The 14,632-nt window shown below is 41.5% G+C and overlaps 1 protein-coding gene across 2 annotated transcripts in view; it reads left to right on the top strand.

Annotated features, from left to right (window-relative positions):
* CNTNAP5 (contactin associated protein family member 5) overlaps positions 1-14,632 on the top strand; it is a 294,516-nt gene that overhangs the window by 143,994 nt on the left and 135,890 nt on the right. For both annotated transcript variants that reach the window (XM_028742744.2, XM_028742734.2), the window contains one exon: positions 3,126-3,269. In XM_028742744.2, the coding sequence (XP_028598577.2) occupies positions 3,126-3,269 (144 nt within the window). The remainder of the gene's footprint in view (positions 1-3,125; positions 3,270-14,632) is intronic.

Genomic DNA, 14,632 nt, shown 5'->3' with positions numbered 1-14,632 from the left:
GATGCAGGGAGATGAGCTTTCCAATCCAACCTGGCTTTTTTAGTGATAGCAGGGGTGCTATTTTATCAAACAATGATTGACTTACTCCATTACTGCAGAAGGAGTGCACACATGAAATTAGAGGAAGGGCTGTAGCTCTGTGGTAGAGCAGCTGCTTTCCATGCAGAAGACCCTAGAGTGGGCATCCCCAAACTCGGCCCTCCAGATGTTTTATGACTGCAATTCCCATCATCCCTGACCACTAGTCCTGTTAGCTAGGGATGATGGCAGTTGTAGTCCCAAAACATCTGGAGGGCCGAGTTTGGAGATGCCTGCCCTAGAGTGTCCACTGCCTGTAACCAGAGAAAGCTGATGCCAATCAATGCAAACAGTCAATGCAAACAGAGAGCCAGTGTGGTGTAGTGATTAAGAGCAGTAGACTCGTAATCTGGGGAACCAGGTTCGCGTCTCCACTCCTCCACATGCAGCTGCTGGGTGACCTTGGGCCACTCACACTTCTCTGAAGTCTCTCAGCCCCACTCACCTCACAGAGTGTTTGTTGTGGGGGAAGAAGGGAAAGGGGAATGTTAGCCGCTTTGAGACTCCTTCGGGTAGTGATAAAGCGGGATATCAAATCCAAACTCTTCTTCTTCTTCTTCTACTGAGCTAGATGAACCAATAGAGTGACTCAGTATAAGACAGTTTTCTATTCTCCTATCATGAAAGTTTGTGCCAAGAAAGCTAATCGCACACAAGAATAGCAACTCTTGCACTGTCTCCAAGCCACATTGAAAGGGGGGGGGGGGTTAAACTCTCCTAAACACCACATCTGGTATGATGCAGTTCAGTTATTAATTACTGCTAGAAGAGAGGAACAGCTCCCTTCCTTGCTGCAGTGTTAGGATGCGGGGGTTGCCATCCTCACAATGTGCACAGGATGACAGCCAAGGTCAGCCAAGCACCTGTAATTTGCCACTGGTAAGCCATCTGCTCTTGAATTAAAAGTGAACCGGGAACAAATCCTTTAAAGAGGAAAGGAGCCAAAAGTGTGGATTGAAAGTCCGCCCCCCGCTCTCTCTCTTCACAACATCAAGCAACATCAGCATTTGGCTACAGCATCTAAGCATCCAAGGAACATCATGCTCGCTTAATGTGACTCCTCACAAAACCTACTTAGCAAAAGCACAGCAGAAGGAGCAGCAGACTGATCTAAACTGCTAGGGAAAGGGGCAGAGAAAGAGGAAAGCAAGCAGCCTACAGATACAGAGGAGTCTCATTAGTCCAAGTGGCTTGGCAGACATGAGCAAGCAAATGCAACACAGCAAAGGTGTGAATTGCATCATTCTGCGCCAAGATGGATCCCTGTCTTGGAACAGAAATGTGTACCATTTTAGGAGGATTATACAGCTCTCAAGCTCACACTCTCTTCACCTCTCTCTTTCGCTGCCTCTCCACCCCCTTTAGCTAACTTTTTATTTTATTTTGCCCTTGAGTTAGAACATTTGACAAGTTAGGCTTGAATGCATGACTCTCACTCATGCAACATAAAACCATCATTTGGTATTACATGTGAACTGGGTCATAGTGAAGCTCCACTGATTTGGTGGAACTTGACCATGTGTAACTTTGCAACGGTGATATACTTTGATTTATTCTGTTTCACGGGTGCTTGGAAAAATCTAATTTGAACTGACTTGGCCTGCTATCAATGTACTTTCATGCTTCAAAAATTTTCAAACACAGTTCTTCATTCAAAGAATGTATCACAATATATTTTGCATACACGCTATGGGAGAAATATGTTTAGAAGTGCTTATTTAAATTATGAATTTCCATCATATTATATATTTAAATATTAATGAAGAAATGGGAAAGGATCAGACAAGAGTGAACACATATGGAAGTGACATGGAAATGCACCCATGCTTATTGCAGTCCGTTGAATTCTCCCATGAATTTCTTTGAGTTAAGTTCTAAGCATAATACAAATCAGTTTGATCCCAATATGCATTAGGTCAATTTATACCTAAAGACCAGTTCAGAAAAAGAAACTAGGTTTGTTCCTTAGCTTTAATATCTCCATTGCTTCACCCCAGCAACTACTAGACTAATGAAACTTTATCTTAGCACACTTAAGGGATTAAAGACCTAGCTAAGGGAACTAAAACAATTAGTCTGGTAATTAAAAATATTACTGATCACTAAGGAAACTGTTTTTTTCCAATAAGGTGCAGTGTAATTGATATTGATTGCCCTGGTTTTTTTTGGTTTTTTGTTTTAAAAAAATCCACAGAAAGGGATCCCTGAGCTAGAGACTTTTTAAAAATAATAATAATAAAAAAACCCTCAGGAAGAAAGAGCAGAGGTTGCAAAGTGTCTGAAGTAAGAAATAATGAGCCCCAGCTAAAGAGCTAGTCTTTAAATAGAATTCCTTCTGCCAGTGCTACATTTAATATGGGCCTTAAAATTACACATGACTATCATAGTGCAGAGGTACTTGAAACAAGGTTTTGTTGCCTTCTTCCTCAAATATGACCTTACCATATGCATTTCAAATGAGTTTCAGACTTGGGTTACTTATGGGCGGGTTACTTATTTGTAACCCGCCCATCTGGCTGGGTTTCCCCAGCCACTCTGGGCGGCTTCCAACAAAGATTAAAGATACATTAAAATGTCACACATTAAAAATTTCCCTAAACAGGGCTGTCTTCAGATGTCTTCTAAATGAACTTCACTCCAAACATTCTCCAGTATTGCTTGTCATTGCCAGTCTGGTTCTTAATTTCATTTTAGGATTCATCCTGTCCTATCAGGCATACTGATGATTAGCCAAACTTCTTTCTGAGCATGAAGTTGCTTTACAGCAAAGCTGCAAAATAAATACACCATAAAAGTGTGGCAGGCAATGAAAAGTCTTCATCTACTGAAATTTGTCCTTCTAAATCTTGTCCTCTTTTTGTCATTTAGTATTTGACAATGAAGGACATTGGAATAAAACAACTTCTTTATTCTGTTTTCTATGGTCTGTTTTTCCCTGTGTAACCACAAGCAAGAACTTTCTCTCTCTCCCTCCCTCTCTCTTTCTCCATGTTATGGCTATTAGAGGTTTTTTTTATAAGAGTGTTGAATTTGTTCTTGTCCCAAAGCTCAGTTTTGGAGGAATCCCAGTCCCAGGCAAACCAGGAACTTTTCTGAAGAAAAATTTTCATGGCTGCATTGAGAACCTTTATTACAATGGAGTCAATATCATTGACCTGGCAAAAAGACGAAAGCCACAGATCTACATCGTGGTAAGAACCCAATACATATTTGCTGACTTGTTCTTTTCTTGAAGTTGTCGCTGTTGACAGGTACCAAGCAAAAGGCTCTTATCTTACATCTGGCAAGTCATGCACACAATTTGCTTCTTCAAAAGATGTGCTTGAAGGCTGGGGCAAAGCTAAGAGTTATTGAAAGGCATGTTTGAAAGCTTCAGGGATCCTGATTTAAGTGGACTCAGAATTGTTAGAGGAAGCTACACAAGATGGAGGGAATAGAAGAGGGGGAAGAAGGTTTATAATCATAGGTACTACATGTCATAAAACAGATAAGATTCTGAGAAAAACCTCTTGAAAATGGATTTTCAGGTCCATGGTTAATGCATTGGATTGCCTCCTGAGTTTCAGGTTCTCTCTCATACACAGATTGCCTAATGGTGTATTCCTCTGCATGTCCACTGATAAGTAAGTCCCACTTTCAATGGAGCTCACCAAGTCCCATTGAGTTCAATGGGATTTACTCCTAGGCTAATGCGTATAGGATCATAATTTTCTAAACTTATCCCTTGACTCTGCCCTTTCCTAGTCCAGCATCCCATTCTAACAGTGGCCAACCAAATTCAAAGTTCTAGCAAGAATTCAAACCCAATAGCTTCCTACTATCTTATGGCGGAAATCTCACAATCTGCATATGCAGCTATAAAAAGAATAGGTTCATAGGCTTGGAATGGTTCCAGCTTTTTCTGTGAAAAAACATGCTTCCAATATATATGACAATCTCAGGGAATGCCTCCTCCCATATGAGGCTTTTGTCATCTTGCCACTTAAGATAATCTGACAAGGTCCTGCTACAGATCCTATTTTAGGGGGATGCTAGATGAGCATCCACCAGGAGCAGGAGCCCTCTGCAGGAAAGATTGTGCTGCCTCTTCCCTGCTACCCTTTCAAAGTTGGCTTTAAAAAAGTCCTCTTGAAAACCAACCATTTCTGTGTTGTATGCTTTGCTTTGTTTACTGGCTGTTATTGCATCTCTTTATACCCTAAATCGTTTGAGTTTCTGCCTTGTTGTTGTTGTATCATGTAATTGGTACTCCTGTATGTGTTTTTAATTTGGAAACCACTATGAAATTTCAAAGCAGTGTCTTTCTTTCTTTCTTTCTTTCTTTCTTTCTTTCTTTCTTTCTTTCTTTCTTTCAAAATAAGGCTGGGGTCACCAATCTTTATGGACTAGAGGGTGCATTTCAGATGCAGAAACTGAGAGAGTGTTAGGGGTCACATAAAGGCTGCCATGGAGCGGGTGTGGCATAAACCAAAATGGCTGCCATGGAGAGTATAGTGTAACACAAAAATAGATAACCACTGCTGAGAACTTTATGTTTTACATGGGAAGTCGGCCTTGTCCTGCTGGTCCTAATTATGGATCTCTCTCTCTCTCTCTCTCTCTCTCTCTCTCTCTCTCTCTCTCTCTCACACACACACACACACACACACACTTACAATTGTTGGATAATAACAAAACAGAGCTTCCCCCCAGAAAAAAAGATGCAAGGTAGCTGCACCATTTATTTCACATAAATCACTTAGAATGATTTTGCCACCTAACTTTCTTTCTGGGGGGGGGGGTAGGGACTCTTTATGTATTAAATGAAAGCTGAGAGTGGAGTACCTACCCTGGAGAACCATTGGAAGCCTTCATGGGTGTCATGGTGTCCATGGGCACTAGGCTGGCAACCTCTGAAATCAGGGATGGCCCATCCCATTTCACCACCTGAGGTAAAACAGGAAGGTGTTGTCCCCTTCCACCACCTCTCTGCCAAAGTCTTGCTTACCTGGATCATGCACCAGCTTCTCCTCACTTCTCCAATGGGGACGGTGGCAAGGTCAGGCAGGGTGCCCCCATGGGATTCTACTGCCCAAGGCCTTAGTTCGCCTCATGGGCAGGCTGGCCCTATCTGAAATAAGTTGTTATCCTGATAATATAAGCACAGCAGCATTATGTACACCACTTTAGATATTTTATAGTATGTTGTTATTGTTGTTATCATTTAATCAATAAATAGGCTTTTATGTCGCAATGCAATTTACAAACATACCACCAACATAAAAAGATTCTTGAAACCTTTCAAGGTTTCTCCTCCTCCTCCTCCTCCTCCTCCTTCTTCTTCTATTTCTTCTTCAACCATTTAGCTTGAATCTTGAAATGCCATGGAGAGCTTCAGGTGTTGGTGAGATGTAACAGCAAAATGAAATGACTTTTTGTTTTTCTTTAACAAGCAGGCATGTGTTTTTCCCTCATGCAACGTTGAGGCTTCAGGGTCAGGCACCAGCGCAGACTGTGGGAATGACAATTCTGAATAATGGGTCATTTTGGCAACAAAATGGGCTGTCTGGGGAAATGAATCCAAATGGGTAGTATCAAAAGCGTAAAGAAAAATTCTCAGTGACAGTTGAATATAAGCTAATAATGCATTCTCTTTCTGTGAATTCTAAACACCATCAGTAAAGTGCTTTGAACCACCTTAAATCTCACGTAGATGTTAATCTCACTTTTAAGGAAATATTGAGTACCTTTGATCTCAAAACTCTTATTATTATCAAAGCACATCAGATGGATAGCAGTACACAGAGGACATTTTCAGGTCAGAAGCAAGGAAACAAAAGGTTATATCCAACGGTGCCAGTTTTTTGAACAGGAGGAGCCATTCTGGTTGTGAAAGAGTATTTACTTCAGTGAAGGACTGGAGTGTTGTTGTTGTTTAGTCGTTTAGTCGTGTCCAACTCTTTGTGACCCCATGGACCAGAGCACACCAGGCACTCCTGTCTTCCACTGCCTCCCGCAGTTTGGTCAAACTCATGCTGGTAGCTTCAAAAACACTGTCCAACCATCTCATCCTCTGTCATCCCCTTCTCCTTGTGCCCTCAATCTTTCCCAACATCAGAGTCTTTTCCAGGGAGTCTTCTCTTCTTATGAGGTGGCCAAAGTATTGGAGCCTCAGCTTCACGTTCTGTCCTTCCAGGGAGCACTCAGGGCTGATTTGCTTAAGAATGGATAGGTTTGATCTTCTTGCAGTCCATGGGACTCTCAAGAGTCTCCTCCAGCACCATAATTCAAAAGCATCAATTCTTCGGTGATCAGCCTTCTTTATGGTCCAGCTCTCCCTTCCATACATCACTAGGAGGACTGGAGTACTAAATGCTAAATCTCCCATGCCGTGCAACCCTCTGCAGCAAATATTCAAGGGTGCAGGGGTTATCCTCAGAAATTGCCTACTCTTCCATTAGTGGAATCTTCTCCTAGATCAAATATTCCTCTATGAATGGAAGAAGACTATTCAATTCATCCCCTTTTGCCTGGAGTCAGACAGGCTTAAAATATAACCAGCTATGTTTTGAGGTGGTTGTGGTATGCGTTGCTGAACAGACACTGGCAGAAAACTTTCCTAGTTGTTGGCCACTGATGAAGCTAAGAAATTGACTGAACGTTGATGTTTATTTTTGGATAATGGGACAGAATGCTGATCTGCTAAATTATTGTTCATTTACGATCTGGTGGGGAATCTTTGGTGGGCTGATGACCCATTACCCCATTAGAAAGCTGCCAGGGCCTATTTTTCTATAGCCAGATGCAGAGGTTGGTGAGGTCAAACCAAATCCTATATCTTTATAGCACATTCACAGCTATTTAACATGGCAACAAAAACATTTACTTCTTATTAACTCCAGTCATGTTTCAGCTTTGATTTTCTTCACAAATGCTCCCCCAGTTTTTTAAAAAGCTATTGAACACCTTTTATCTCTCCTAACAGTACAAAAGACAATTAATTCTAACAGAAGAATGCAAATAAAAGTCAATGGACAGTTGAACGGCAAGCCTCACAGCTATTCAAGTCCTCTAACTTAAAAATGTAATTGCATCCCCCAAGTCCAATTTTGTTCAAGTAGAAAAGTAGCACAGGAAGACTGGTGTGCTGGGGTATTGCTTGCAGGGATTATTTAAAAAAAAGGTGTCCTCTACCTGTAAAGGTACCCCTGCCCGTACGGGCCAGTCGTGTCCGACTCTAGGGTTGTGTGCCCATCTCACTTAAGAGGCCGGGGCCCAGCGCTGTCCGGAGACACTTCCGGGTCACGTGGCCAGCGTTTCCGTGTGCTGCTCTGGTGAGCCGGCACCAGCGCAGCACACGGAAACGCCATTTACCTTCCCGCTATAAAGCGGTACCTATTTATCTACTTGCACTTAGGGGTGCTTTCGAACTGCTAGGTGGGCAGGAGCTGGGACCGAAAGACGGGAGCTCACCCCGCCGCGGGGATTCGAACCGCCGACCATGCGATCGGCAAGCCCTAGGCGCTGAGTTTTTTCCCACAGCGCCACCTGCGTCTCTACCTGTAGTCCATAGTAATATAGCCTACTTTACTCTTGCATTCTGTAAACCAGCCATCTGTGGCCATGACCCAATGAGCTATTTCGGATACACCCAATGACTTGGGAATGCCCAGTAGGATGTAAAAAGGCAGATCCCAATCATTTGAAAAGGACTGGTTTTTAGAAATGAACATGGAAGGCAAACAGAATTCAAGGCTGCATACACACCACACATTTAAAGCATATTTAAAACACCCCTCCCAAAGAAACCTGGGAACTGTGGTTTAGCCCACTCCACAGAGCTACAGTTCCCAGCACCCATAACAAACCCTAAGATTCTTTGTGTGGGGAAAATGTGTTTTAAATGTCTGGTATGAATGCAGCCCTAGTGCATTCAATTTTAATGATGTGTTTTAATGAAAGTATTAAAACATTTTAGTCCTAGTGAATAAAACTGGATAGGTTTTAGGTCACTGTACCCCTGACTCGGCACAAAGTGTTAAATCTGCATTTGTGCTATTTCACCACTTTTAGTTCTCCTGTCTGGCAAGGTGAATTTGAAAGACAAGCCTTTGGTTCTGCTTTCTTCTCTACTGAAAAGAGGGAAATATCAAGCTATCTATATTATGTTTGTCTATTATTCCCTTTTCTGTTTTTACCTTTGTTTCTTAGTAGAATGATTTATGATTTTTAAAATTGGCTGCTGCTGTCCTCTGCAGTTGCGTCTCAGCTACTGGACCAGGTAATGAAGTGATAATGCTCGGTTACTGCAAGCGTGAAGGCAGTAAAATCTTTTGTTGCGCTGTTGGCCAGTGACCTAAAAGCTTAGGAGACTCAGATAAAGAAAATTCAGAATTGCTTAGCCAAGCATATGATCCTCAAAGTCTCTCAAAGGGATGAAATATCATTCTGTTGAGCCCTTTCAGTTCTGTTATCTGATACTTTTCTGAGCAGGGACATAAAAGTTTCCCAAGAAAGGAATTCAAGTATATGAGAACCTCTGCTCTTTAATGACAATCAGTGACTTCACCTCTTTCCTCCTGAAAATATTAGCTTAGTTATGTACAGTAGAGCTTCTGTATTAAGAGCATCCCAATAATTGAAGTGTCCTCTCTGCTGACAAAAGACCCCATTATCCTCTTTATATGACCATTAAGTAAGTACAGGCCTTCCTTAAGGAGATTTTTCTTCTTCTCTGACTTCTACTCTCAAAGCAAGGCAAAAATTATCTCTGAAACAATTTCTAATAATCAGCATGAATAGCTACGTTCTTCTTCACTTTTTGCCTGCATAATGAGAGCATCATGATTATTTCTTATGAAATTGTTACATACTCAAGTACTCAGATACTGAATGAAAAATGCATGTGTGTATCACATCACTTATGGAGAGGACTTTTGCATATCAATTGTGGCCTTTCCTATTAAAGTGTGAGTAATTTGAGGCCAAGAAAGAAATGACCATTTCTCCCAAATATATTAAAGAAGGAAATGGTATTTTTACATGTGAACACCCTTCATAACTGCTCCAATATGGACGTATTTTGTAACTCCATGTGCATAACAAAAAGTATTATAATTAAGAAATCCCAACCCTGCTTCAAGTTTATTTGGGTTAACTGGAGGCCTTGTGCTTCACCTTTCACTTTCAGCAAATTTGAAGCACATGGCTTCCCTCAAAGAAATATGGCAGCTGTAGTTTTATGTACCATGGTGCTACAATCCCCATCACCCTTAAACTATAGCTCCCATGATTTTTGGGAGGAAGCAGTGTGCTTTAAATGATTGCTGTGCATGAGACTTTACACAAAGAATTTCTGTGACATCCTAACTGTGGTATTCCAACACAATGCTTGTATTATCCATACACTTTTTATTAATATGTTTAGAAATGCTTCCTTCTGGAAGACCCAAGATGATAAGTTTAAGGAGCTGAAGATCCAGACTAACTGAAAGGCACCCTCAGCACTCACCCAGGTGTTAAATCTAGCAGCATCAGCGTAGGATGGGACACTGAGCTGAGAGATTACTTTTATGTCTCCTGGGTTTGTAACTGCGGGAGTTTAATTATCCTCATCACCCGCACTCACATACTTCAACTTTCTTCTGATAAAATAGTAATCCACGCTTGAGTAATCAGCAAAATAGGCAAGAAATAGAGAATTAAGTTTCACTCATTGATGCTATACACAGAGACAGTCTCAGGATGATTGCTAAGACCTCCTCTTAGTCATATTACATAGCATTTCCTTAGGGTTCTGTTAGGTGATTTCTTTTTAAAGGCGATATTGCATGCCAAGACATGCTCCAAATATGCACTGCCTCTCGCTTAATGCTTTTAACTAAACAATTTGTATCTGCTTTGATAGCTTCTACAATGGCCTGTTTGCAACAAAGAAAATTCCCTTGCTTGCCATGTTACTCCTGAAAATAGATAGTGACAGACCTCTTTCCCAAGTGGATGAGGGTCAAGGCAGTATCTACCAAGGAAATGTTAAATATCTCTGTTTAATTGCCTGAATTTAGGAAGTTCAAATTGTAATAACAGCAGCAGAAGCCCCTTTGGAGTACATTTCAGTACCTGTTAAAGGAATCGTTAATCAGACTGGAAACATTGGACTCGATGGAGTTCGTAAATGCCAGATGAGTGCTAGATGGAGTTTTTAGCAGCTAGACATGTCTGATCTTCTAGTTTCCCTCTGGAGGCTAGAAACTTCTTATTCTATTTCACAGCTAGGGAAAAGTTTGAGGGGGTATTTTATCCTTTTCTTATTCAGTTAAAGTGAGTTCAGCTGTAATAGCAACTGTTCCAGGGAAGGCGCTAGGGACAAGCTAAGATCTAGTGTCATTTTTTCACGTGGTTTTGACCCTCATTCATGCTAATCTCACCAAATCCATCAGTGAGAAGTGCTGAAAAGGAAGCTGGCTAGCTAGCACGGCCCCTACTGTATGTATTCAGTTGTGCAGAAGCAGTGGCTGTACTGTGTTCCATTTATAATATACATTCAGTCACCTCAAAAATTTCATCTGTCTTGGATATGGGTGTGCAAATGTACCAGTAGGGTTGCACAATTAGTTACCAGATGAAAAGGAGGACAAAGTTCCTGTATCTTTACTTTGTTCCTTAGAAAAAGGAAAGTCAACAGTTTTTGGACATTCATTTAGGGAATGTTGGGTAACCTGTAGCAAAGACCAAGGTCACTAAAGTACCCACAGAGATGACAAACTACTTGCCATTCCATCCTGTGCAACCTCCTGAACTGAGAACAGGCCACAATATATCTGCCATCCAGAACCAAAATGGGGCATTAAGTTGACAGGCAAAGTTGTTAAGCCTCAAGACTAGCCCTGGAAACATCTACCCCTGCCATGTTTAGTTGCACACTTTTATTAAGGAAGATTCCTAGGAAACAGGCTGACCAGCTCAGTCCAGATGTGCCTGGTGATGTTCGTTCTAAGAGCTGCATAGACCCTCTGCTGGCACAAATCTGCAATGGCTGCAGGATAACCATCTGCACTCCCAAATTCCAAAGAAAGCAAAATTCAGTTATGAAGAAGGAGGGTGTATAAAGTGTTATCAAACAGTGATATCTGACAAACAATGATATCTTGTAAGTCTGATCTACAAATGAAGGATCTGTCTGCTTACCACAACCATGTTCCTTTAGGATCCAGATCCAGGGAGATTAATGTCTGGGCTAAGGCCATTTAGGGCTTTAAAGGTCAGCACCAACACTTTGAATTGTGCTCGTACTCGTACTGGGAACCATGGCTGCTATCAACTGCCCTATCACTACCCTATTCACTTCAAATTTGTGTTGGCTCCGCATCTTGACATGATACATCAAAATTCCCAAAATAAGAAAAAGTGGGGGGAAGCCCACAGTAGCAATTTGGCCATCTGTTGTACAAACTTTAACAGAGTTCTTGCCGTTCTGACATATGGAATGAATATCATGTTCTGCAAGGCTGGATGTACTGGAACAAAAGACAGTCTTTGCACTAAACAACCATCACATTCAATAAGTGACATCTGGCAATCTTATCTGGACCTCAGCCAGCATTGGATTATGATAAAGTGAAGCACTGCCCATGGCATCTTCTCATCAGATGAAACAATAAGGCAATCATATTTTTAAGGGTCAATTTGAAATTGCCTCACAACCTTCAGAGCCCCATTATTGGGCTGTGAACGTTCTGTGCTTTCTGCACATTCCAGGGAAGACTTAACATGTTTTTATGACTTGTGTGAGCAGGGAACAAATGGAGAACTTAAATCTTTAGCAGCTCAAGAATCACTAGCTTTTTTGGGGGGGGAGCAGGGGGAGGTTCAGCTGACACCTTCATCACACACCTTTAGGCTTCAGATGAAAACATTTCTCTTCACCCAGGCTGTTGGCTGATTAACATCTAATAATACCAGGCTTCAGGGAATCAGCTCCCCGCCTCTCCCACCAACCTGGCAGTAAATAAGTAGAACCAAGGAAAATGTGTCTTCTTACCAGTTAGAAACTTTAATAATCACAGTGAGAGAACAAAGAACATATCTCCTAGCAATGGCGGTGCTCCCAATTAAGAATCACACCCCCTCCTGTCCCTATTAATCTATGTCACTCCTACATTTTTTAATCTGAGCTTGGAGCCACTGTGTTTTCTGTTCTGCCATTTTCTGAGCTCTCCTGGACTTTGGGAGAGAGGAGTGGATACTATCCAGAGACTGTGAATCTGTTAACTCACTCTCTTCTAGTGTTTCTTCTGCTAGCTGTTCCCCATCCAGTATTTCCCAGCTTCTGCCTTCTGAACTATGCCCCTCTGCAAACCACTGTTCCAAATCTATACTGTCCTCTGGCTCCTGGGAAGATTCAGGATCAGGAGGAGGGGGCGGCTCCCATCATTCTTCATCAGTGAAGCCCTTCTCAGCACGGTCCCTGACTAATAACATCCAATATATTGTGGGAATGGGGTTGGGTTATTCTAGGTCTGGAAGGACACACATGGCCAGGATTGCTTCACAGGTTATGCAGAAAGCCTTGTCTCCTCCTCTTGGATCTTCTCCACTAAGAACTAAGACACACACACACACACACACACACACACACACACACACACACACAAGTTTATGAAACTTGTGGCTGTTTTTGGTAAAGACATAGAGGTTTCTGATGGGATGGGGAATGCTACAGACCAAAGCTTCCAATCCTAACTTCAGTTGGCTGGGAGTGAGTAGCACTGAAATCACTTGGGCTTACTTCTGAGTGGACATAATTAGGATTGCACTACAACTAGCCTTTATTCAACTGTGGAAGACGGTATGCATGTGTAGGATGAGCGACTGGGGTGAGGGGAGGAGTGGTGTGGTCAAGAGGGAAAGGAGTAAGCAACTTTCAGATATGTAATCATCAAGCCATGCCCACACCTTGAGGTGTGGTTCTTGTGGACATTGCAATGGAAAATCACAATGGTGTGAATACAACTTTGAAACTCATTCAACAAGAAAGCATGGGAAAGTCGCCCAATAAATATTATGTCTGAATACACTCACTGTAAAGCCCCCACATTTGAAAGTCCCTTAAATGTGTTGAGAATACCCATTCCCCACCAAGGTCGTTCCACCCTTCCCACTCCCTAGAAATGTGGCAGATGTTTTATTGAGAAAATGTTTGGCATAGTTTGGCATTTATATGGTTTTTGATTAGGTTTTCACTCCACCTTCTGGCTGAAATCATTTTGGAGGTGTTAAAGATAAGAAGTCATTCAAACTGGACTTATTGAAATGCATTTATTCCTTGTTCCGGTGTACTTTTGTCTTGTAATCTAGGAAAAGAGAGAAAGATCCCATTGAAGCTTTTGTTTCAGTTAGCAGCAAATTAAACATCTTTCCAGAACTTTGTTTAATTTCCCCTTGTCAACTAAGAATTGTTCAAAGCTATTGAAAGTGATAAGAAGCTATTCCATCATTTTGTCCTAGCTTTTCAATAAGGGAATCCCCAAGCGCCATATAGCTTCCTGCAAATCACTCATCTTTTGTTCATTCTAATAATACTGTTAGAATGAGATATAATTTCTAATGAGAGACCGCACCACACGGAGGGCCTTTTACTTGAATGGGTTTATCAGATTTCAGTTGATATTTCACAACGTGCCTTGGTTCAAAAGCAAGTGAGTTGCAGCTCTCCCCCTGTCCACAAAACCCTGTGTACTATCTTTGAAAGCTGTGAATGCACTTCTCTTCCTTTATTCTTAATTGCTTGATATATTCCTTGCTTGAATTAATTTACAATGGAATTGCCAATAATAAAGGCACTGGGAGTCCAGCTGCCATTCAGGAGAGCGTTTAGATCTGAACCAATGTTGAGATCAAGCTCCGAGAGCTCCGACGCTCACTGGAATAGAACTCATCAGAAAGTTAGTCAGAAAAATAAATGGTAGGATTTGTCCCGCCACACTAAACTTAAAGTCATCTGGAAGCAGTGTGCTCTGGAAGTGAGAGTTTGTTTAGTTTTGGTTTTGAAGTGAAAGTGAGCAAAGATCAGTTCAAGGTGAAGATTAAAGACCTGTCTTTGCTGCCCAATGTCGAAAGAGAGATATCCTTTAGAACATCTAAATTTCTTGTAACAAAACTTGAGGGGGGAACAGAAAATGATTTATCCACTAGGGGTAAGGGAGTAGAAATGTAAACCATTATTAGTAGCAGTATTCCTGTTAGGTTTGCCATACGTCTGGAATTTCCTGGACATAGCCAGCAATCGGCAGTCGTAAATAGTGTCTGGAAGGAAATCACTTAAATGTCCAGAGAAATCCATACATATGGCAACCCATGTTGACGGTGTCTTTTTTGGAGATTTCCTTTAAAAATAGCTCAAAAATGTCTCTTTTTTTGAGATTTTGCAAAAATAGTTTAACAACTTTGGCCAACAACAGCTCAACAATTTTTCTGTCCAGATTTTCACTTTTTGAAATAAGGCAACCCTAATTCATGTTGTTATTATTTTCTGTGTGTAATGGCTGTTTGCTAAACCCAATAAACCAAACTGACT

Source organism: Podarcis muralis, chromosome 1 (assembly GCF_964188315.1).
Source record: "Podarcis muralis chromosome 1, rPodMur119.hap1.1, whole genome shotgun sequence".
In the NCBI taxonomy this organism is placed as follows: Eukaryota; Metazoa; Chordata; class Lepidosauria; order Squamata; family Lacertidae; genus Podarcis; species Podarcis muralis.
The sequence above is the reverse complement of the archived record's forward strand: the minus strand, read 5'-3'. Positions and strand labels throughout refer to the sequence as shown.